General features: G+C 49.5%; 1 protein-coding gene across 1 annotated transcript; it reads right to left on the bottom strand.

Moving 5' to 3' along the window:
* Positions 1–3,812: 3,812 nt before the first annotated feature.
* ACER1 (alkaline ceramidase 1) lies at positions 3,813–20,656 on the bottom strand. The gene is made up of 6 exons (XM_024745675.1): positions 20,564–20,656; positions 8,311–8,425; positions 8,081–8,222; positions 7,090–7,227; positions 4,256–4,393; positions 3,813–3,981 (listed from the first exon to the last, which is right to left on the bottom strand). Exons 1-6 carry the CDS (start codon positions 20,654–20,656, stop codon positions 3,813–3,815), a joined length of 795 nt encoding a protein of 264 aa, XP_024601443.1.
* Positions 20,657–25,117: the final 4,461 nt, after the last annotated feature.

The following is a 25,117-nucleotide window of genomic DNA, read 5'->3' as shown; positions in this document are numbered from 1 at the left end:
TTTTAATTGAGGTAAAATTCACAAAACGTAAAACTAACCATGAACCGTATTAAAGCGTATGATTCAGGGGCATCTAGAACCTTCCCAGTGTTGTGTAACCATCACTTCTATCTAGTTTTCCAAGACCTATTCTTCACCCCAAAAGGAAACCCTATACCCGTTAGTAGTCACTCCCCATTCCCTCCTCTCAGCCCCTAGCAACCACTAATCTGCTTTTGCCCTCCCTTATGGATTTGCCTGTTCCAGACATTTCATATAAGTGAAATCATAGAATATGTGCCCTTAGTGTCTGGATTTTCACTGAGTGTAATATTTTCAAGCTTCATCCATATTGTATCATGTGTCAGAGCGTCATTCCTTTTTAAGGAGGAATAATATTCCATTGTATGAATGCACCACTTTTGTTTATCCATCGATGGACATTTAGGTTGTTTCCACCTGTTGGTTCTTATCGATTGTGCTGCTATGAACATTTCTGTATGCATACTTGTTTGAATACCTGTTTTCAATTCTTTGAGGTATATGTCTAGGAGTGGAACTGATGGATCACATGGTGATTCTATGTTTAACTTGTTAAGGAACCAGTAAACTCTTTTCCACCACAGCGGTACCATTTCACATTCCTACCAGCAAATCACAAGGGTTCCCATTTCTCCATGTTTTCATCAGCACTTATCTACGGCCTTTAAAAAATATTATGGCCAACTTAGTGGCTGTGAAGTGATATTTGTGGTTTTGATTTGCATTTCCCTAATGATTAATGATGTTGAGCATCTTTTCATGTGCTCTTGGAGCTTTAGTGTATACTTTTCTACTTGGAAGGCTAGAAGCCTAATGGCAGCCACCTCCTACCCATGAGGCAGACCAGAGGGATGGAGGGAACCTGGCCCTGGTGACATCATTTGAATCCTAGATCCAGCCACACCAGCAGCAGGCTAACTTCAAAGGTATATATGCTGATTATCCTTTTGTCACCCCAGCCACCTAGAGTTGAACATTTTGTCCTTTGCCACCCAGAGTCCTCCATGATGGAGACTGGGACTTGCCAAGGTCCCATGGTTAGTTAGAATTACACACTGGATGAGTACCTAGACCTCCTTCCTACCTGCCCACTGCCTCCATGCCCCAAGAGGAGGCTGTAAGGAGGAGTCAGCAAGGAGGAGTCAGCAGGGGCCAGGAGTCAGAAGCTGGGGACAAATCATGGCCATGTATTTACGGATAGAGGCAAGAGGATTAGGAAGCAGATGCTTTTCTATCCGCCTGCCCCCAGAAGAGTTTGAATTGAGATTCTTCACTATCAGAGTGTCAGATGCCCTTTAGAGAATATCATGGAGGCACAGCTGCTCTCCCCACCAGAAACACCAGGACACAACATTTTGCAGACAATTCACAAGTCTGTAGAAATTCCCACCATCTCCACCCCCTCCTCCCACCACAATCCATCCTGAGGCCATAGGTGAAGAAATTCTGGTTTCTAGAACAAGAAAGTCAGAAAGACCCAGAAGCAGGAGACCTGAGATCCAAATACAGTCTTTCTTCTGACTCACTGTGGAGCAAGGAATCTGGGGGAAGGACAGTCCTGGCTCAAGTCCAGGGTGTGGGGGCCTGGGCAAGTTGCTTGCCCTCTCTGAGCCACATCTATAAAATGAGACTATTCTTGTCTATCTGGGGGGGAGGGGGTCGAGGGTTATTAGGTTCAATGCTGTGTGTCATGGACATGTAAATACGAGGGGCCCCTCTCCTTCCAATGTCCCCATCTCTCCAGCAGGCCAGATGGTCTTGCTTCTTCTCCTTTTGGAGTGATGCAGTCCAGGGGCTTAGATAACATGCCCAGAAACCCATCTTCTGCAGAGAACGTCAAGTGGTTCATGGATACGAAATCCATCCCGGCCCCCCAGGTTAAGAACCTCTTACTCTGAACTCTCTCTCATTTACTAAGCTCCAACAGCAGCTTCCTTTCTGTTGTTCCACTTCATTCCCACCCCAAAAGTTTCACACCTGCCATTCCCTCTGCCCAGAATGGTCTTGCCCGGTTCTTGGAATGGCTGGTTTCCTTGTTATTGAGGGCTCAGCTGGAAAGTGCGCTCCCCACTGATCATCCATTTGAAATGGGCGCTCCCCACCCCATGGTCTTGAGAACATCACCATGCTTTATCTTTTCTGCAGCACCCATCAGTGCCTTGGTCATGTGTCTTTTTATTTATCTAATGTTGTCTCCTCATTAGGGGAGGGACTTTGCATGTCTTTGTTGTCATATATCCCCAAGGACTGGTGTCAAACATATAGTAGGAACTCAGTATATATTTGTTGAAGAGATGAATGGCTGACTGAATGAATGAATGAATGAACAGGTGGGAAAACAGATGAATGGAGGGACGACTGAATGATTTGGATGGATAAATGAATAAATAGATGGCTAAATATGGATGGATGGATGAATGGATGGATAAATAATTAAACAAATGGTGAGACAGAAGGATAAATGAAAATAAATGGATGGCTAAATATAGATGGAGGGAGGGATAGTTAACAGTTGGATACATGGATGGGTGGAAGGACAATGAGTAATGGATGATGGAAGGATGAAAAATATATGGATGGATGGATGGGTGGATAAGTGGACGAGTAGATGGATGCGTGGATGGTTCAATGAATGGATGAATAAGCAGTAGATAAGAAAGATGGAGAACAGATAAAAGGATGGACAAATGAAGGAATAAATTAGTGGATGAGTAAATTAAAGGATAGCTAGATGGATAGTTCAATGGACAGTTCAAAAGATGGATGGATGGATAAATGGATGGATAAATTACAGAATGAGTAGATGGATGGATGTTTGCCAGACTCCATGCTAAGCACTTTATATGTTATCTTGTTTTATCTACACAGAAATCCCAGGAAGGAAGGAATGTTTTACAGACATGGTCCTTGAACTTCAGAGGCAGGAAAAAAATCGCTTACCCCGGATAATACAAGTAGGAGATGGTGGAGCAGAATTCGAACTTACATCTGCCTGACTCCAAGCCCTGGGCTCTTAACCGCCATGGAAATCACCCTCCCCTTCTCCCCTCGCTTTAACCGCCATGGAAATCACCCTCCCCTTCTCCCCTCGCTTTAACCGCCATGGAAATCACCCTCCCCTTCTCCCCTCGCTTTAACCGCCATGGAAATCACCCTCCCCTTCTCCCCTCGCTTTGAGAGCCAGTACCGGCCACTGCAGCTCCCGTACTGATGCCCGTGCCCCAACAGTACCCAAATCACCCAGTCCCGGCCTCCAAGTTGCTCCATGGGAGCCGGTGTGAGCCTGTGTGAGTATCTGTGAGGTCTCTGCACGCATGTGTGAGTGTAGAATGAGGTGACTGGAACACATGTCCCTTCTCTGGGATGCCCCCCAAGTACCAGTGACATTGCACAGCCAAAGACAGGTCCAAAGAGTCTCATAGCGACCGCCACTCTTTATAAGGTGCCCGGGGACCAAGCCCCAGCCTGAGGTCATTCCCAGTGGCTGCCACAGAATCACAGCACCAGGTCATCCAGCCTGGTCACGTGACAACAGTGAACCAGGAAGAGGAAGTGAAAGAGAACAGGGGCAGGTTGTGGAGGGGAGCTCTGCCAGGCAGCCGCCCAGGGTCATCAGACTACAGCACAGAGAGGTTGTGAAGTCCATCCCCTGCCTCAGGATGGGGCCACGGAGGGCCAGGAGGATGGGGAAATGGAGCTGGAGGGTGGAACTGCGAGTGTCTCTCAGTCTCCCCATTCAGGTTTCTGTCCTCAGGACGCAGGTAGCTGGGTGGTCAAGAAGCTGGCGGACCTCAGCAGCTCTTGTTGTCATCACTGATCTCCACGTAGGGCAGCCCCATGGGCCAAGTGTCCCGAGGCCAGTAGCAGACTTTGAGAGTTTTGTCCGGCATCTCATACGTGGCATCCACCATGGCCATGATGACGATGCCATAGGGGAAGGTGATGCTGATGAGTACATGCCTATGTGACAGGGTGATGACGGGACAAGATGCCCCTGCAGCCAGCTTGACGCCCCCATCCCCACCTCTCCCTACCTCTCATGGATCCTGACCATCCCAAAGGACCTCCTGGACCTGATCTCCTGACTACACCGTCCCCCAACACACACAGACATACATACACACACACATCCCAGTATCTGTGCCTCCCCACCCTGCCCCCAGGCTCCTGCTCCAAGCTCTGGCATCTGAGAGTTTCTGCTTCTAAGGCCCAAGACCACAGGGCAAATGCTTACCAGATGCTGTGCAGGTAGGAGAAATTAATCCACTGCCAGAAACTGCAGAGCCAGCGGTCACTGATCCAGCTAGTAAACGCAAAAGCCCATAAAACCATGGTGACCTCAATTAGATGCCGAAGCTCCTTATTACTGGTCCTAGGGAGGGAAGGAGGGAGATCAGTGCCTGACTCAGCTAGCAGGGCCCAAAGGAGCTGATGGGAAACTCCTCCATCCAAGGAGATGAGGCTGGGAGGAGGGAAGGATCAAGGGGGCAAGCGGGGAGAGGGCCAGATCTGTGCTAACACTTGCTGAGCACTTACAAGACGCCGGGTCCTCACAACAATGCTATTATTCCCATTTTGTAGATGAGAATACTGAGGCACGCGAGATTAAGTATGTCCCAGCCCCACTCCAGGGTTACACAGCTAGTAAGTGGGGTCTGATTCAGGTTTATCAGAATGCAGAACCCGTAACCAACAAGGCTTTCCGTGTTCGTGTCTTGGGGTGTAAGTGTGTGTGCCCCTGTGGGTCGGTGCATGAGAATTTATGTCTATGTGGCTATGAGAATATATGTCTGTGTGTGGGAGGGTGTATTCTCTGAGGCCATGTCTCAGGACAACTCAAGATTAGAATCTGTGTTTCCCAAACAGCAGAGCTAACCCACTGTCCCTTAGGAAACAGTTTATCAGGGATTAATGGGGCAGTAACTCCTTTATGGGTAAAAGCACAAGCCCTGCCCGCTAGCCTAAAATGGGACAGTTTGAACGCCAAAAATAAGAAGAAGAAGAAGAAGAATTGGTGAAATCTAAGGAATTCCCCAGCGGTGCAGTGGTTAGGGCTCTGCCCTTCCACTTCAGGGGGCACAGGTTCGATCCCTGGTCAGGGAACTAAGATTCTGCATGCTGGGCAGTGTGGCCAAAAAAAAAAGAAAAAAGAAAAAAAACATTAAAATTAGTGAACTCTGAATAAAGTCTGTGATCTAGTTAACAGTATTGTCCCATTGTCAATTTCCTCCTTTTTGAGGCTGGACTGTGGATACATCCGATGCTGCCATTGGGGGAGCAGGGGGGGATCTGGGTAAAGGGTACACAGGACTCTGTACTATTTTTGCAACTTGCTCTGAGCCTGTAATTATTTCAAAATAAAAAGTTAAAAATATAGGATAGTGACTGCAATGGATTGAAACACTTCAGAGATATAAACACCCATGAGTTCATAATAATACTTAAAGAAAAAACCACTTCATTGGTCCTTACTAGAGATGGCTAAGGCACCAACTCATTGCTCTAGAAATTGATTTTTAAAAGGGAAAGAATCAGTGCCCTATCCTGTCTTTCCTGTCCAAACTGTATTTCAAGGTTGATGAGCAAAAGTCCTTCTATCTGGATGGATGAACTCCAGATAATCAATGCAGAAGGAATAACAGAATCTGAAAATCACCCTTTTGCACCCTCTAATGAGATCACGGATGGAGACGGCATGAAACAGCTGCTGGAATCATTAGGGGAAAGGTCAGTAGAAAACTTTACAATGAAGGGTCTGGATGACAACATCCGAATCTACTGACCAATCTTAATGGCACTAAATGTGGGACAACCATTCATCATGGGGTCTTCATTGGCTGGAACAAGCAGCACCCAGTGCCACACATGAAATGAAAAAATTAAATGTAAATCTAGATCTATTAATTTTCAGGAAATACAAAAATAAAGAAAGAAGGAAGAAAGAAAGAAAAAGAAAGAAAGAAAAAGAAAGGAAGGAAGGAAGGAAGTGGGAGGGAGGGAGTGCTATGGAATAAAGAAGGTCTGAGAGACTGTGTGTGCCTTCTGATTTAAACAAGACCAGGTGTAAGAAGATGTCTTTGGGAAACTGGGGAAAGTTCAGTGAAAAATGGGTATTAGATGCTATTTTAAGGAAGGATCTATTCGTCCCTCTAGATCCTTCCCTGCCTTTCTCCACTCTGCCCTGTGCCTCAGGGGGCAGCAGGGGCAGGGGAGCTAAGCTATGTGGACCTCGAAATAAATATTCCAACAGTATCCTCCATCCACCCTTCGGTTCCCTACTGGGGCTCCCCATTGGCCAACCCAACTGGAAACCATTGGGCAACCCAACTGGAAGCCCAAGGACAAGGGAGCCCCTGGATTTGGTCCACACAACCTCCCTGTGGGATTGGCTCGGGCTGGCTACAACCAACAACTGGAGGCCACAGCTCTTGCCAAGGAGACCCCCCTCTGCTAGCTCTCCCCTTCCAGATTCTTGCAATCACTCCCTCCCATCACTCCCCATCCCAGGTCTCCCGACGATCATAGAATCCCGCCGTTATTAACACAGAGCTTCTAAATGATCCCTAGTGATTTTCCTACAGTCTGCCCTCTCCTTTGTAAGGAAACGTTTTATTCAACTCTCCTCAAATGGCCCCATTTGAGAGTCCCCTCTCTAGCCTGCTAAGACCTAGTATGGGCTAAAGATAATAATTCTTTATCAGGTGAGTGAAACCCTGAACAATGAATGGTTGACATTATACGCAATCTGGGGGGAACACAGAACGCAGGTCGGCAAAATGCTAATGTTTGCTGGGGCTGGTTAGTGGGCACACGGAGATTTGTGATACAATGCTCTCCACTTGTATGTGTGTTTGGGGGTTTTCAGAATAAAAGGGACAAACTCTGCAGTCAGAGACAACCTTAGGTTCAAATCCCGGTCCTGCCCCTATTTGGTGAATGATCTTGGGGAAGGGACATCACCTCTTTAACACAGTGAGGTGTTGTGGGTTTTTTTGGCGGGGGTGGAGGGCGTGGTTCTTGGAAGGGAAAGGGGAGCCCCCTCCCCGGGCACCTGCAGCCACCACCCACTTTTTATATTCCTGGGCCACGATGTAGACGATGTGCAGGGCAATGCAGTTGAGGGCGTACGCGTTGATCATGGGCGTCAGGAAGGACAGGAAGGTACTGACCACGGTGGCGGTGATGACCAGGCAGATGTACTGGGGCCTGGGGAGAGAAGGGCTCAGCCGTCGGGGGTGGTTGGGGGGTGTTCCTGTGGGGTTTAGGCAGAGCAATAGGGTGCTCTTGTCGCAAAGATGGATGAGAAAAGGGAAGCTCAGAAAATGGTCTTAAGACTCCGAGGTGGGCTCAGTAAAAGGTCTCAGGGGTCCCAGGAGGATCACATGAAATTTCCCAGGGAACCCAGGTGGGCACAGGCAGGGTCCAAAGGGGGTCCCGGGGTAGGGGATGGGTAGGATGACGAGGCGGTCTCAGGGAAGCTCAAGGGGGCTTAGTCAGGTCAGAAGAGGGTTCCAGAGCCCAGGTGAGTTCAGGCAAGGGATTCAGGTGAGCCGGGTGGGATTAAGGAAGGAACTACAGGGGTCCCAGTGGCTATTAGGAGAGGGGTCCTGGAAGGCTCAAGTGGGTCACACAGGGTCAGGAGAGAGATTCAGATGGGTCTTGAGGTCAAAAAAAGGGGCCCAGGAGGATCCAATGAAAGATTCCGGGGAACCCAGATGACAGGCTCAGGGAAGAGGTCTGTGGGCCCCAGGTAAGCTTAGGCATGGGGTTCTGGGACCCCACAGTGGGTTCAGACAGGGTCTGGAGAAGGTCCCAGCTATCCAGGTGGGATCAGAGGAAGAATTCCAAATAAACAGTAGGATAAGGGGAGGACTTCCAGGGGTCGCAAGTGCACTCAGAAGAGGGGTCCCTGGAAGTCCAGTTAGATCAGGCAGGGTCAGGAAAAAAGTCCTGGGGTGTTGAGGGGAAGGATTCTAAACACCCCAAGAGGGCCTGGGCAGAGGACCCAGAGGATAGGTGGGCTCCAGCAAGATCGACAGAGGACCGGCCCTCGCCCCACCTGTTCTCCCCTAGGAAGGCAGGGAAGTAGCAGCGGGGCATCCATATGCCGTAGCCACTGGCCAGCAGCCACAGAATAGCGATCTCATCCAGCATCTGGCCCAGGAAGCTGAGTGTCATGTGAAAGTACATAGAGAACAGACCTGGAGCGAAAGACAAAGGCAGGTGGTCAAGGGAATTTTCCCTTCCCGCCCCCACTACCGTATTGTCCCACCCCACCCCCCCACCTACCTATGACTGTGAAGAGGATGAAGGTGACATAAATGTAGCGGGAACGTTTCTGGACATATGGGTGCATCAGAAACATCATGAGAGGCCCAAAGATGAAGAAGGTGACATTGCTGAACTGGAGAAGGAAGGGGGAAATACGGGGAGGGGGTTGTCAGACAGAGGACGAGGAGGGGGGCTGCCCTTAGTCATTACCCAGTCGGTCCCCTATCACCTTTCAGGCAGTTGATCAACCCAGGGTCTATCCATCTTTCAGCTGAACTTAACAGCCAACCAGTCATCAGTAGATCCATAACTCCATCCATTATTCTATGGGTTCATTCATTCATTCAATGCCTGTGGCAAAGTCTATCTACTAACTTTCCACATTTTCCTCTTGGCAATAGTGTTCCCCAGGTTTGAGCTGGGCGTCCAACTACTCAGCGAAAGACTACATATCCCAGCCTTCCTTGCAGCTCTCTGTGGCCTTGGGACCTGGTCTAGTCAATGGGATAGGAATGTAAATGAACCTATTGCTTCCAGGTCAGTCCTTAAGAAGCAGCTTAAGGCTTGCACTCTACCTCTTGTGGACTGAAATGCAAACTTGGTGGTCATGAGTTGGCCTTGGCCTTGTAGACAAGGAAAGACAATGCAATACCCTAGTGACTCGCTTCTAAAAACAGCAGGAAGCAGAAGTGGTGGGGCATGACCTCTGAGGTTGCGTCAAAAAAAGTACAGTGGCTTCCACCTGATAGTCGCTATCTCAGAGCACGAGACATTGGAGCTCTAGCCACCATGCAAGAAGACGGGGTACCCTTAAAGCTGCCATGCTGGAGAGACCATGTGGAGAGACCACAGAGGGATCGAGAGAGATGCTGGAGGAGCCCCAGCTATTCCAGTCCCCAGAAGTTTGACTCTTCCCAGTCCAGCTACCACACACAGAAGTGAATGAACCTGATTCCAGTCCCCTTCCCCCCTTCAAGTCACACCAACAGTTGCCACGTGGAACATAGATGAGCTGTCCCTGCCAAACCCTATCCAGATTACTGATTCATGAGCAAAAATAAATAAATAAATAAGTGGTCATTGTTTCAAGCCACTAAACTTTAGGGTGATTTGTTATGCAACATTAGCTAGCTGAGACAAAGAGGAAATATTACTGTGGGCTGGGGTAGGAGAGGAGAAAGGTGCATGGAGGCCAGCTGGTACCCCACAGCTATGCCTTGTCCAGAATCCCATGATTGCACAGCTATGTTGTCTGTGGATTAGTGATTTGCGTCCTTATAATTAGACATTCGCAATGTTCTGGGGCCCAGGCAAGGTTTATTATTCCCAGAATCTGTTCTCATCCTCAAAACAACCCTGCCAGTTAGGTCGTGCATCACCACACCACAGAAGAAGATACTGATTGTCAGAGTGGTCAAATGGTCCAGCCCAGGTCACCCAGCCAGTAACTGGAGAATCCAGGATTTGAAGCGAGATCCCACGTGAGTTTCTTGAGACAAGAATCAGAGTGCTGTTTATCACAGAGGCGGAAACTGCTTCACAGACCTCAATCGATGTTTGATAATAACACATGATTCGGATAACTCACAATGACCACTAAGAATATGGTAGTTATGGCAGACAGCGGGAATTGAGCGCTCAACAACCATCCTCCCTTCTTCCTCCTTAACCAGACTGATTTGGTTCAGTATTAGGAAGACCTTTCCTTCTTGGGAGGCAAAGGGGAATAACAATGGGCACAAGCTAATCTGATTCTCTCCTTCTTCTACGTAACAAGGCCACCAAGCTAAAGACTACACTTCCCAGATTCCCTTGCAGCTCCACACAGCCGTGTGACTGAGTTCTGGCCAGTAAGACATGGGCACAAGACATAAGTACAGCTTCTAGGTTGTCTTCCTAAAGGGAAGGGGTGTGCCTTCCCCTTAATCCCTTTCTACTGGGATGCAGATGTGGTGGGATAGCTTCTTGAGCCACACAGATGACAGCAATGGCCTAGAGATGGGAAAACAACCATATAGAAGGAGCCTGGATCTCTGGTACCCCAAAGCTCTCACACCAGCCCTGGGGAGCTTATGATTGGATGTTATGTAAGAGAGAAACAAATTTCTATCTTCATTAAACCATTATTATTTTGGGTCTCTGCTACAGCAGCTGGACTTATGTCTTAACTTATAGATACTCCCTTTCTTCCTTGTTCAATAAACCAGAATTTTGTTCAGGTATCAGGAAGGCATGGCTTTTAGGGAGGCAGGATTTAGCCCCAGGGCATAGATTATCCCTATTGCTAAGGATTGGTTAAGGAATGAAACATGGTGGAAGATCTGATGAGGGGCTTCTGGGAAAGTTCTCTTTACTGAAATCAGACTGAGTGAACAGGCCTTTGGAGATTGTTCTGATGTTTCAGCTGTGGCAGCCATTTTGCAACCATGAGGAAACAAGGTTGACAGGAAAAACAAATACTTGAGGACAGTGGTCTCAAACATTTTGGTTTCAAGGACTTCTTATATTCTGAAATATTACTGAGGACCCTGAAGAGCTTTTGCCTGTGTGAGTTACATCTATCAAGATTTACCTTATTAGAAATTAAAACCCCAAAACTTTCAAGACACGTGACTACACAAGCCCACATTCGTGTGGCCATCAGATAGATGATGTCATCACACGTCATGCAGCCTCTGGAAGGTTCCATTGTACCCTCGTGAGAGAATCAGAGTGGGAAAAGGCAAATAATACCTTAATATTATTATGAAAATAATTTTGACCTTGAGGAAACCCTGAAAGGGTCTCAAGGACACCAAGCAGGGTGGCTCTTGGACAATATTTTGAGGACCACTTCTCCAGGGATAGCAGAGAAGAAAGATGGGAAGAACCAAGTAGCCTGATGATGTTGGGCTCTGAGTTAATCTATTCCGGAACCATCTACCTCCAACTTCCATTAAAAAAAAAAAAAGATACTGTCCTTTCTATTTAAGCTGTTTTAGTTGGGTGTTTTATTTGAAACCAAAGCATTCCAATGAACGACCTTTGGGATCCAAGTGGTGTGGGATTGGATACATGTTCCCTTGCTCATTAACTGTGGAGCCTTGAGAAGGTAACTTCAATCCCTTAACCTGCCATCTCTGCATTTCTGACATATGCATAACACCACCTGCCTTTTCATGCTGTTGACCCAAAGGTCCCCAAACCTCACTGGACTCATAAGTACAATTAAGGTCACAAGAACATTTGCACCAGAATTTCAACGGCTCAAAGTCCCCAACTGCTGATGCAGGACTTCGATGCCCCTCAAAGTCTCCCCCAGGTATGTTGGGGTCACAGTGAGTATCTCACATGGGCTCAGAAACAGGTGTTCTCATGGCCTCAATCCACCTGCCAATTTGAGGTCAACCAGCTTGCTCACTCAATGACACCCTTCCCTCCCCCAAAAAATCTTCCCCTTGTAAAGGTCTCCTAAATTGTCTGCATTCCATCTTAGAAAGTGAAGAAACAGCACCCTCTTAACTAGGATGCTCTGTTATTTTTTAGAACCCCAGTATTAACGATGCTGACTCAAAAATACAGGGCACAGTGGTGGGTGTGGGGAAAATCATTCACCTGATACAATGTCAGCATCTACTAGCCTAGGTTCTGGGCACCTGTACAGGTTCCCAAGACAGGAGGCCTCCTGATTCCAGGAAAGTCCACAGCTCTCCTGGGGCAATGGGAGAACCAGCTCAAAGGTCATAGTTTGAGAACCCAGCCTTGGCAAACTGGTTCCCCAGCCCATGGTCCCACCTATGTCCTTGTTTTCCATGCCAAGTTCTCTGGTGTTTGTCAATGGACAGAGTCAAACACATCTCCAGGAGGATCACCTAGTTCACAGTGGCTACCCCAGAACACAGAACACCCCCGACCTGCCCTGTCTGTATCACGAGACCCTACCCTACCGGAATAGACACCTATCCCAAAGCAGGATATCAGACTTTTCTTTGGGGAATTTGAAACTTGGAGCAGACACAAAGCCTGGGAGTCACCATAATTGTGTTGCACCGTTGGCAACTGTCTAAAGAGGCCCTGGGATATTGTCATGATGTTTAAAATATGGCAACCATCTTGCCACCCACGAGAAGACAAGGGTGAGGGAAAAAAAGCAAATACTCGAGGGTAGTGTTTGCCCTTCTTCTGAATCCTGCACACCTACCCTGGGTCGCAGCCTTCCCAAAACAACTCATCTTTCCATTTTCTAAGGTATCCCACAATCTTTCCGATGCCTTCTTTCTCCCCCTCCGCCCCCCTTTGGTTTGTTTCTTTGTTTTAGTTTTTGCTTAAGCTACCATTCTATTGCCTGAATCCAACAAACCCATCAGCACTGGTAATATTAGCTAGGGTTCTTTGGTAGCAAGCAACAGAAAATGATTCTGGTGAACTTACACTATAAATATAAATGTGTGTGTGTGTGTGTGTGTGTGTGTGTGTGTGTTTACTTATTTAATTAACCAAATCATTCATTCATTCGTTCGTTCATTCATTCATTCATTCATTTATTATAGGGAGCTCATTAATCAAAGGAATTGCAGAGGACAAGGAAAACCAGAAACCGGAACAGCTTTGACCCTCTAATGGACAATCTCTTCAGGGGGCAATTTTGGGTATGAATGAAAACAACTGTGTCCAGTCCTTCTGTCCAAGCCCAAGCTTCAAATTCTGGAGAGTGTAGCCTGGGCCACATCCCATCCTTGGCCAGAGGAGGGGGACCACCTTGATTGGCCATCCCACCGAGGCCATAACCAGGTGGTTGATGAAGGGAAAATGGGGCCATGGATACTGAATGGGCAAAACCCCAAACAAATCTGATGTTCCCTCTGTCTTCAACCAAACGGCAGCCCTTGGGCAAATCAGGCATGCCCTGAAGATGCTGAGCCATCCAGCCTCCCAAACTGTTAAGCCTCCACTTAAAACACGTCCGTGACTCTCATCTATAAAATCCAGATTCTTAAGCTTGGCTTATAAACTCCCTCCATAACTCACCTTTCTCCACCTTCAACTTTATAATCTGGGTGGAAGGAATAACTTAGTTCTGAATGAGCCATACTTTAACCTCCAGGAGTTCACACATACTGTTCCCACTACCTGGAACACTCTCATTCCCCCTTACCCCTCTTCGCCAGGCCAATTACTCCGCCTTTAACCTGGGCATCACTTTCTCCCTAAAGCCTTCCTAATCCCCCAAGGCAGGGTCAGGTGGCCTTCCTTTGTGGCCCTGTGCCATCCCACTTTCCTGACACTTGTCTGGCTGGAACCATCTGGCTCTCCCGCTAAACCTGGCTTTGAGAATGGGGACTGTGGCTTCCCCCTTCCCCATTATAACCTCAGGAACCAGAATATAGTAGGTGCTCAATAAATCCTGTTGGCTGGATCTCAAAATAATTCAGGTGGATCACCTGTCACACACATGAAAACACTTGGCAGAGGGTCTTGCATCTAGAAACTTCTGAATAGAAGGTGCTACAACTGTCACTTTCCAATCTATTGACAGCCTGATCTTACAGATTGTTCTTAATCCTAGCACACCCCCTCAAGGTCCAACTTTCTAGTTCTTGTTTGGCAATGGGGAGCTTGAGTCTCAGAGAGGTGGAGTGATTTCTCTGAGGTTGTACAGCTCTGGGGGACTCCGAAGTTTGCTTTGACCCCCTGCTTTGAAAGATTGGAGGACTAGATGGGTGGTGAAGATGAAGAGGGGGCTCCCCTGCTTCCTGGCTGTGTGATCTGGTGTCTCTGGGTCCCCCTTTCCTGCACCAGTGAAGTAGGAGAGGATCATCAATGCTACCGTGAAGGTTGTTGGGGGGAGGGGGATGCATGAGGCCAGGCATTGAAAAGCTACTTCGCCAGGGACGTGGTTTTGGCTCAAGAAATAGCAAAGGCTGCTGCTGCTCTTGTTACTGTTCAAGGAGATAATAATAACAGGCTTGTGGTTGGTATCAATGCTCCACGCTAAGTGGCCTGCAGGATGAAGACGGGTGTTCTCAATAACGTCCCTGAGTGTGCAGAATGAGGACAGAGCAACGGGCAACGCCTATAACTAATGGGCTCCGAATGCCGCCGGGGTTTGTGATAGAATCAGAGACCACCCTGACGCCAGCGTCTCCCTCTCTGCCCTCCGGGGCTGGGCCCCCGCGTTTCCCAACCACCGGCCCTACCCAGACTCAGTGAGGCAGACAAGGTACCTGCCCGAGATCGTGGCCAGTCCTGAGCTCTGGACACAGGTGAGCTGGATTCCTTGGGTCCCAGTCCCAGCAGGTGCCTTCACTTTCATTCATTCATTCATTCATTCATTTGCTCAACAATCATTCCTTCAGTACCTACTACGTACTCAAGGACCTTACCAGTGCCTGAAAACAAAGTCACTGCCTTTACGGTGTATCCAGTCAGAGTTTGGGGGATGCTCTATGCTTCAGTTTCCTCCTCTATAAAACGGAGGCCCTATCTCCGAGCGCCACGGTGAGGATTCGAGAACTGAGTGCCATGGGACCAGGGGGGTCGGCAGTTTTGTTCACTGCTACAAACCCCAGGTGTCTAGGACAGTGCCTGGCACACAGTAGGTGCTCAGTGAATTTTTGTAGCGAATAATGCATGCAAAGAATACGTGTCAATAATGCACATATGTGTCTGATGCATGTGCTGTGTACCATGGGGTGACTATTATTCTAGAATGCTTTGATGTTTTGATCACCCGTACCCAGCAGGACGTCTGGTAAGTGGATGTGGCTGGATCCTTAGGACCGGAAGGAGGAAAAGGGGGAGAGATGGAGGGAAGGTGGGGAGAAGGAGGAAGGAAGGAAGGAAGGAAGGAAGGAAGGAAGGGGATTGACCTGAGTAGACGCCTCACCTCAGTCTTTTTCACTGCTTACTGCTTTATCATCTCTGCCCTCCCCACCGGACTGTGACTTCCAAGAGGACAGGAAACACCTGTTTTTTCCCCGGCTGTGTCCCCAAAGTCTATCATGCTGGGCACCCAGTAGGCTGGCATGCACTCAAGAAAAATATGTTGACTCAGTCAAATCAAGAAACACGGCCGAGGACCCCCGTATGCAACCATCATTGCTAATTCCAGAACATTTTCATCACCCCAAAAGGAAACCCTGTACCCATTAGCAATCACTCTCCCTTCCCTTCCCCCAGCCCTTGGAAACCATGAATCCACTCTCGGTCTCTGTGGATTTGCCTGTTCTGGATGTTTCGTATCAACAGAATGGCATACTGTGTGGTCTTTCGGGTCTGGTTTCTCTCACTGAGATTCATGTTTTCAAAGTTCATCCATGTTGTAGCATGTGTCAGTGCTTGACTCCTTTTTAAGGCTGAATCACATTCCATTGTGTGGATGGAGCACACTGTGTTTATCCATTCATCCACTGATGGACATTAGGGATGTCCAGTAGCTGTATCATCCTCTCCATGGTCCTATGAGTCAAAAATTACTAGCACCTCACAGAAATCCCCTTTTTGCATAGGTACTCAGTAAATATTTGCTGAATAAAAGGAATGAATGGGGACTTCCCTGGTGGCGCAGTGGTTAAGAATCTGCCTGCCAATGCAGGGGACACGGGTTCGAGCCCTAGTCTGGGAAGATCCCACACGTCGCAAAGCAGCTAAGCCCGTGCGCCACAACTACTGAGCCTGCGCTCTAGAGCACGCAAGCCACAACTACTGAAGCCCGCGCGCCTAGAGCCCGCGCTCCGCAACAAGAGAAGTCACTGCAATGAGAAGCCCGTGCACTGCAACGAAGAGTAGCCCCCGCTCGCCACAACTAGAGAAAGCCTGAGCGCAGCAATGAAGACCCAATGCAGCCAAAAGTTAATTAATTTTTTTTTAAAAAGGAATGAATGAATGAGTTTTTCTTCCCTAGCGTGTACCACCCCCTGGCATCCTATACTCTTGACTCCTGTTTATTGCCTGTCTCCTCCATCCCCCAGGACACCAGCCCCACGAGAGCAGGCATTTTTGTCTGCTTTGATCACCACTGCGTCCCCAGAGCTGAAACAGTGACTGGCTGCACCAATTCCCAATGAATGAAGAGTGAAATAAAGCGGTCATTTCAATCTGACCCCTGTGTCAGCCCCGGGAGGCCAGCAGGTTGCAGATCAGCGATGCCTGTTTTTCCGAAGGAGAAGAGAGGCCCAGAGGGACCTATCGAGTCTGGGTCTGGGATGTATCATGAACATGGTCACCAGTTTCATGCGCGCAATTATTCAATTAATCACATCTCTCCTCCCTGAGGGCAGGAACCATGCCCTCCTCGGTTCTGCGGGAACTGGCATACAAGAGGTGCCCTGTAATTAGTTGCTGTGAGTTTTGAGGAGGAGAAAGGCAGAAGAGGCAGGTGTGGTTTAGAGCTCATGGGACCTGCTGGTCACAGCCAGGCGCTCAGAGAGGGGCGGGCCTCCCGCCTGGGTCACACAGCATCCAGGGAAGACAGAGACTGGAGTTACCAGCACACTGCAGAGGCCAACAGCGCCAAGGCTATCGGAAAAGAAGGTGGGGACGCTGTCAGAGGTGTGCACTGCAGCCTACACCCTCCCCGCTCTCATCTCCCTGTCTCTTTGATACCCACCCACCCCCAGACTCCCCCTCCTCCTCCCCACTCCTATGCCTTTCCTATGCAGTTCCCCACGCCAGGCATACCATCCCTTTGTTCTGAATCTGAGCATCTGAGAGGGAGTTTTCTAGAGAGGATGAGATGCGGAGCTTCTGAAGCTTTGGCAGGATCCCAGGGAAGGAATTCAGCAGCACAGCTGCCTCTGGGAGCCTGGGGCGGGGGGGCCTTGAAACATCTCCCCACACCACTTGAAACTCTCCTAAGTTGTCAGCAGCCCAGAAGGAGGCCACACCTGGAGGCCACCAGGCCAAAGCAAACAGGTGCCAACTAGAGCGGCCCACACCTTGACTTCTCCCCCTGCCTCACCTGCCCCAGCCCCTCCCACACCCCCGACCTCTGTTCTTGTTGGATCGCCCTTCCTGGCTCTCGGTTAGACTGTGACACGCAGCCAGGTGTTCCAGCTGCCCCCAGATCATCAACTCCCCCATGCTCCGAAGTCAGCCATGGCTCCCGCGTGCCCTCACGATGCAACACGCGCTCTTTTGCCCTGCTTTCCTGATTTAGCCCCTGGAAACCTCATTAGCACTTTTTCTCTCCTTCGTTTCCTCCCCCTCAGGCAGGCAGCCTGGGCGTTGGCTTGAAGCTAACAGTTCTTTTCTCTCACCTCAAGACCTTTGCATATGCTGTTTCCTTTGCCCCATATACCTTAGAGAACATTTACTCATTCCTTAAGCATCAAGGTTCCCTCCCCATTCAACAAACAGAGGCGTCACGCTCCACCCCATGGTTCCTCACCATCCCACATCTGCCCCCTGTTTTTCTCCCTTTGCCACGAGCTAACTGTGGGGGTGTCCATTTCTAATTCTGAACCACCAGCCCAACAACCCGGGGGCACTGAGCCTCTCTGGGACCCCAGCATCACCCAGCACAGGTTGGTTTACAGCACTTTTGTTGAATGAATGAGTCCGTCAGTGAATACAGGATAAATTTCAAACACTCCAACTCAGCATTGAAAACTTCATCTTTATCTCTCCCCATATTTTAGCCACAGAGACATACTTTCCCAAACTGGTTGTCCCTCTTTTACTTCCAGGACTTAGCACACCCTTTTCTTCTCTTCTGCTCTCTTTCCCAGACTCCTGCCCTACTTGGCGAGGTCCTATTCATCCTTCAAAAGCCAACGCCTAGGTGCCCTCCTCTAAGAAGCCGAGTCCTCCAGTGCGTCCTTCGTCTGTACCCCGACCGTGTGCTGGGCTGGGCTCTACTTCCTCCAACCCCAGGCTCAGAGCTCCTTGCACGTAGATCAACGAGAAAGCAAAAGATTCTTCAGAGAACACTCTTTTCCAATTATGAGCTGTGATTCCTAAGTGGATCATGACAAAATCCATGTGAACAGATTTAAAATTTTTTTCTGCTATATATGTGGTCTTTCATTGACATACCTAGACCAAAAGCATGCTTTTAAAAGCCTGCCTAGGGCTTCCCTGGTGGCGCAGTGGTTAAGAATCCGCCTGCCAATGCAGGGGACACGGGTTCGAGCCCTGGTCCGGGAAGATCCCACATGCCGCGGAGCAACTAAGCCCGTGCACCGCAACTACTGAGCCCGTACTGAGCCTAGAGCCCGTGCTCTGCAACAAGATAAGCCCCCACAATGAGAAGCCCAAGCACTGCAATGAAGAGGAGTCCCCGCTCGCTACAACTAGAGAAAGCCCGCGCACAGCAACAAAGACCCAATGCAGCCAAAAATAAATAAATAAAATTAAATTAAAAAATTAAAACTAAAAATTTAAAAGCTGCCTAGTAGTTTGACATCTATTCAAGCACTACAAAGATTAGTGAAAATGTTATAGCTTTTGTGTGGTCCATGTGCTAAGGATGATGTTTCCAATTTTAAAAGGGACTTCCCGGGCTTCCCTGGTGGCGCAGTGGTTGAGAGTCCGCCTGCCGATGCAGGGGACACGGGTTCGTGCCCCCGGTCCAGGAAGATCCCACATGCCGCGGAGCGGCTGGGCCCGTGAGCCATGGCTGCTGAGCCTGTGCTCCGCAATGGGAGAGGCGACAGCAGTGAGAGGCCCGCATACCGCAAAAAAATAAAATAAAGTAAAGAAATAAAAGGGACTTCCCTGGTCGTCCAGTGGTTAGGATTCGGCGCTTTCACTGCCAGGGCCCGGGTTCGATCCCTGGTGGGGAAACTAAGATCCCACAATCCCTGAGGCGCAGGAAAAAAAAAAAAAAAAAAAAAAAAAAGGTTGAAGGAGGATGTCACGGAGGGGAATTTTGCATGAGAGCGCACGGATGCAGAAGCAGCCCGCATCTGAGCCAGCTCTCTCTCCGTGCCTTCTGCGGGGTGGGCTGGACAGGGAACTTTCTGGACTACGGAACGCAGAGGGGAGGAGTCCAGAACCCCACACCCTCTTCTCAGCCTCCAGGCACCAGCACATTCAACCCTCTCCCATTTTATAGGGAAGGCCACCGAGGACCAGAAAGGGTCGGTATCTCTGGCTCAGGAGAAGCAAAAGCTGAGGCGACCTCAGGGACCCCTTGAATCTCAAACTCTTGCCTCCCAGCTCTGGGAAGTGGTGAGGTCAAAGGTAACAGAGTCAGAGCAACCTGACACTGAGCTCCCCTCCCCGCAAAAAACACCTCTCCGGATATGCCAAGTTCAAATCCCACCTCTAAGTACCACAGTTACCCTGGGCATATCCTTCAATCTCCCTGAATGCCTGTTTCTTAATCTGGAAAATGGGATTAACTAACTCTATATACTATACATGCTGCCTAATTCCCAATGTCATGGTGAAGATTAAATGAGGTTTTTTCAGGCAAAATGTTTTGGGCAATGCCTGGCACGCAGTAAGTGCTCGGTAAAGGCCATTATGTGCGTGAATTCATGCTCACCATTTATTGAGCACGTACTATGTGCAGGGCACAGAGCAAAGGGCATTGTCTCATTATCTACCAATCTGGGAGCTCCAGGAAGGCAAGCCCACTGCCTTATTCACCACGGTGTCCCCAGCACCCCGCACAGGATAACTGTACGTGTCTCTGGTCGCTTGCATCTTTCAAGCTTCGGTTAAATGCCATTGCCGTTGAGGCATCCAAGAGTTTTGAGCCCTTCCAGTGTGGTCCTGACAGCAGGGGCTGGGTGAAGGATGACCAGCCATCCTATTTTGCCTGGAACTGCAGGGTCTCCTGGGACCCGGGACTTATGGTGCTAAAACCAGGACAGTCCCAGCATACTGGGATGAGTTGGTCACCCTGGGCTGGGGATACAGCTGAGAACAAGGCAGACACAGCCATCTCCTCCAGGAAGCCCTCCCTGATCCACCCCTCCACCAATGGCTCAGGAGCTGCCTCTAGGCTTCCCAGAAGCTGCCTGTGCGCCTCCCATTACAGCACCATCATCCTGGGTTGTGGACACCTGGAGTCGCACCTGTATCCTCTGCTCTGGGAGGGCAGAGGCAGCTCTTTTCCAGGGTACGGCTGCATTTCCAAAACCTACCACAGAGCCTCACGCCTAATAAAGACAGTCTAATGAATGAAAGCCAGAAGGCAGGCCTTGCCTAACAGATGAGCAAACTGAGGCTCAGAGAGGCGGCTGCTCGCGTAGGATTTCCCAGAGGGGAGGTGGAGCAGCTGGGGTTTGAACCCCTGTTTGCTGAGACTCTGTCCCACCAGAGGCTCCCGCCCGGCCCTCACCGTGTTGTAGAACTCGGCCACCAGCTCCCAGTGCTGGAAGTTGCTCTCACACCAGTCCACCTCCGAGCTCTGGTAGGCGAAGATGCTGGGCATCCCGATGCAGTGACTGCCATCCGCTGGCTGCGTCTGGCAGAGAGGAGCACGGGAGCCTAGAGAGGGCCGGGCCCAGCCAAGGCGGGGAAGAGACGGTGGGGTGCCCCACAGCAGGCAGAGAGGAAAAACCTGCTGGACGGCTCCCTGGTGGCACCAGGACAGCCTGTCCGGTGTGGTGGCGGCCAGCCGCTGCCCTGGGCATAAGCAGAGGGGTTGGCACTGTCCAGGCAGGGCAGGGGTGAGTGGGGAAGGGGCCTCCCTTCCCTGCCCCCCTAGGAGTGGGAGTCAGGGGGACTGTTTTTTGGAACAGTAATTTAAAATAATGGTGATGGGGACCTCCCTGGTGGTCCAGTGGTTAAGACTCCACTCTCCCAATGCAGGGGGCCCGGGTTCCATCCCTGGTCAGGGAACTAGATCCCACATACCTGCTGTAACTAAGACCTGGAGCAGTCAAATAAATAAATAAATATTTTAAAAAAATTAAGTAATGGTGGTGATGATCCCACTGGGATGAGTACTTTGCCACCCCCACTTTGTAGATGGGCACACTGAGGCAGAGAGCAAAGTCATTTGCACAGAGCATGCAAGGTGGTGACAACAAGATGTGAAAACAGGCAGGCTCCAGACTCCTAGCTTCTTTTTTTTTTAATTTATTTTTTCTTTTCTTTTTCTTTTTTTTGACCGCACTGTGAGGCTTGCAGGATCTCAGTTCCCCGATCAGGGATTGAACCCGGGCCACCGTAGTAAAAACGCCAAGTCTTAACCACTGGACTGCCAGGGAATTCCCCAGACTCCAAGCTTCTAACCATTAGGTTTTACTACCTCGACATCGCCAAAGCTCCACGCTGCTGCTTCCCAGATTAGGGCCAACAGCTGGACACCTGCCCCAACAGACTCCGCTCAGCTCCCTTGGAATCCTTGGTGATAGAAACTCCTTTGGGGGCTTCAGTCTTCCTGTCTGTGCTATGGAAGGCTAGGCCGGATTGAAGCCATTTCTCTTGGGTGGACAAGACCTCATACACCCAGAGTGTCCCAGCTTCTACCAAAGCATCCCTGAGGGGAGGAATCTGTGGAGTTCTGGGCCTGGGGTCCCCAGTCCTGGCTTCCCAGGGCTGTGGAAAGCTCCGGTTTGAGAGTCAGACAGGCCTGAGTTTGAATTCTGAGTTCCTCCTGTTCCTAAGCTGTGTGGCCTTGGGCAAGTGAATGCACCTCTCTGAGCCTCAGCTTTCTCACCTGTAAGATGGGAATAATAATAGTACCTCCCTCTTAGGCCTACTGTGAAGATTTAATGAGCTGATACAGCATCTCCCTAGGAAGAAAACTTTTGGTGATGGTGGCCCTGCATTGAGAATCACTGAACTGTGTGGTGAGAAATCTACTTACTGCCTTTTCAGTTCTCAATAGTTCCAGGAGAGGGGCTCAGTTGGTGCTAATACATGTTTATGCCTCAACGTTTAATCCCTTTGTTTGTTAAAAAGCCCTTCAGCAGGCAACAGTATCCAGCTAGACTGTCTTGATATTATTTACACGGTATTTATTTATTTCACTTTTTAAAATAAATTTATTTATTTCTTTTTGGCTGTGTTGGGTCTTCATTGCTGAACGCGGGCTTTAAGAATTAAAAATGGTTAACGTGGTACATTTCATGTTATGTATGTTTTACCACGGTTTTTTAAAGTAATTAATTTAGCTTTTTAAAGGGGGTGTTATTTGACAAAATATCTTACGTAAATAAGAGTTTCGGTGGGGGGGTGGATATAGGAAAACCCCGAGGGTCCTCTGTAAATTCGAAACTTGGGAACTATTGAGGTTGTGTAGGCTGAGGTCTCAGCCCAGAGTTGGCACTGAATGAAAAGAGGCTATTAAACCATCGTCATGATATCATCTACAGCAGCGGTCCCCGACCTTTTTGGCACCAGGAACCAGTTTCGTGGAAGACAATTTTTCCATGGAAGGGGACGGGGGGATGGTTCAGTCTTTAATGTGAGCGACGGGGAGCACGGCCTGGGGGTTGGGGATCCCTGATCTACAAGGTGTAAAATGCTTCCACGTTCACACTCTTCCAGGTACGCACGCAGAGAGCCGCCTTCGAGATCCTCTGGAGGGATGAGAAAGACGTCACGTTTAGAGGTGACAGAAGTTTCCAGAGCCTGAATTAAAAGCTCGACCTGGCTCTCTACTCCCCTAGATCAACAAAAAACCCACCTGTAGCCATAGCCCTGGCCCCAAACTCCTTCCCCAGGTGGACCAGGAGAGCAAACACACACCACTGGGACATCCCCGGTGGCACAGTGGCTAAGACTCCGGGCTCCCAATGCAGGGGGCCCGGGTTCAATCCCTGGTCAGGGAACTAGATCTCACATGACGCAAGGCAGCTAAAGATCCCATGTGCTGCAACTAAGACCTGGAACGGCCAAATAAAAAAATAAATATTAAAACACACACACACACACACACACACACACACACACACACACACCCCGCCACCGCTGCCACCCCAGCCTCTCCCAGCCCAGCTGGAAGCAGACAGCCTCCTGTGTCCCTCCCTAGTCAAATCTGGGCGAGGACACAGCCATCAGGATCTGGCTCTCCTGGATCTTGCTTAAGGGTTTAGCAGCCGGAAGCAAGGTGGTAACAGGTGCCCACGCCCACTGCAGCCTGGAGTTTGGGAAATCACCCTGTACTGCACACGCGCACAGGGGCAACAGGACGGTGAGACAGGTGTGTGGGTGCTGAGGGGGTGGTGCTTGCCCTCTACCAGCGAGCAGGTATGAAGGGCCAGAGCTTGGGTGGAGGGGTGATGCGTCTCCATGGCCGCCGCAACAAATTAGCACAAACAGTGGCTTGAGACTACACGCATTTACTATCGTACGGTTCTGGAGATCAGGAGTTCGGAAGGCGTCCTATGGGGCAAACACCCAGGTGTGGGCAGGGCTGGCTCCTTCTGGAGGCTCCAGGGAAGAATCCACATCCTGGCTTTCTCTGGCTTCTAGGGGCTGCCTGCATTCCTTGGCTCAGGGCCCCTTCCTCCATCTTCAAAGTGCATCATCCGGGACTTCCCTGGTGGCGCAGTGGTTAAGAACCCACCTGCCAATGCAGGGGACACGGGTTCGAGCCCTGGTCCGGGAAGATCCCACATGCCGCAGAGCAACTAAGCCCGCGAACCACAACTACTGAGCCTGCGCTCTAGAGCCCGCGAGCCACACCTACTGAGCCCGCGTGCCACAACTACCGAAGCCTGTGCGCCTAGAGCCCGTGCTCCACAACAAGAGAAGCCACCACAATGAGAAGCCCATGTGCAGCAACAAAGACCCATCGCAGACAAAAAAAAAAAAAGGAAAAAGAAAAGAAAACCAAAATGCGTCATCCCTTCTTTTGATGCCATAATCTTACCCCTTTTCTCTGATCTGGAGCTTCTTATAAAGACCCTTGTGATGGGGACGTCCCTGGTGGTCCAGTGGCTAAGACTCCGTGCTCCCAATGCAGGGGGGCTGGCTTCGATCCCTGGTTAGGGAACTAGATCCTGCATGCCGCAATTAAGACCTGGTGCACCAGATAAATAAATAAATACATATTAAAATTTTAAAAAGACCCTTGTGATGACACTGGGTCCACGAGGACAATGAGAGACAATCTCCTCCTCTCAAGATCCTCAATTCAATGACACCTTTGCCATGGAAGGTGACATATTCCCAAGTTTTGGTAACAAGGATGTGGACATTTGGAGGGAACCAATCATCTACTCACAGAAGAGGGTGAGCGGGCTGGGGGCTGGGGCTGAACTAAATTGAGGTTGAGATAGACACGAGGATGGAATTGGGGATAAGAATGGATACAGGGTTGGGAACTGGCCTGGGGATCAGGTTGGGGTGGAGGATGGAGGCTGAGTTGGGATTGGAGATGAGGTTAAATACAGCATTGGAAATGGAAGGCGTTGGGGATGGAAATGGGGACGGGGACATGGACAGCGTTGGGGGTGAGTTGGAGAACAACATTGGGATGGGTTCGGGGATGAGGATGGACTTGACAGCACGGTGGGGGATGGGAATGGGGACCTCACCTCATCGGAATTGAAGCAGTGGATGGGACTCTGTCCATGACGGACACGGGCATCTCACCCCAGATCAGTTCCCATGGGGCTTGAAAGGGTGGGAGGTAGATGCCAGTGGGGTGGTGAGGAGGTTGACAAAGAGCTGCCAAGAGAAAATGAAACTCACTGATAATCTTACAGTCCAGAGATAACTGCTGTTAATACTGGGTTAGGGTTAGGGTTTTCGGCTTAAACAATCATTCGTATTATTATTATTTTTACAAAGATTTGGGTGCCGTTGTATGTCGTTCCTAATTTTTTCACTTAAAATGCCATTAACAGCCTTCCGTATCTTGAAGCCTTCTTCACTATAATTCTTTTAAGTTTTATTCCTACTTTTAACTATGGGAAAATACACAGAACATAACGCT

Source organism: Neophocaena asiaeorientalis, unplaced genomic scaffold, assembly GCF_003031525.2.
Source record: "Neophocaena asiaeorientalis asiaeorientalis breed wild unplaced genomic scaffold, Neophocaena_asiaeorientalis_V1.1 scaffold357, whole genome shotgun sequence".
NCBI lineage: Eukaryota > Metazoa > Chordata > Mammalia > Artiodactyla > Phocoenidae > Neophocaena > Neophocaena asiaeorientalis.
This window is presented reverse-complemented; position numbering and strand designations above follow the sequence as displayed.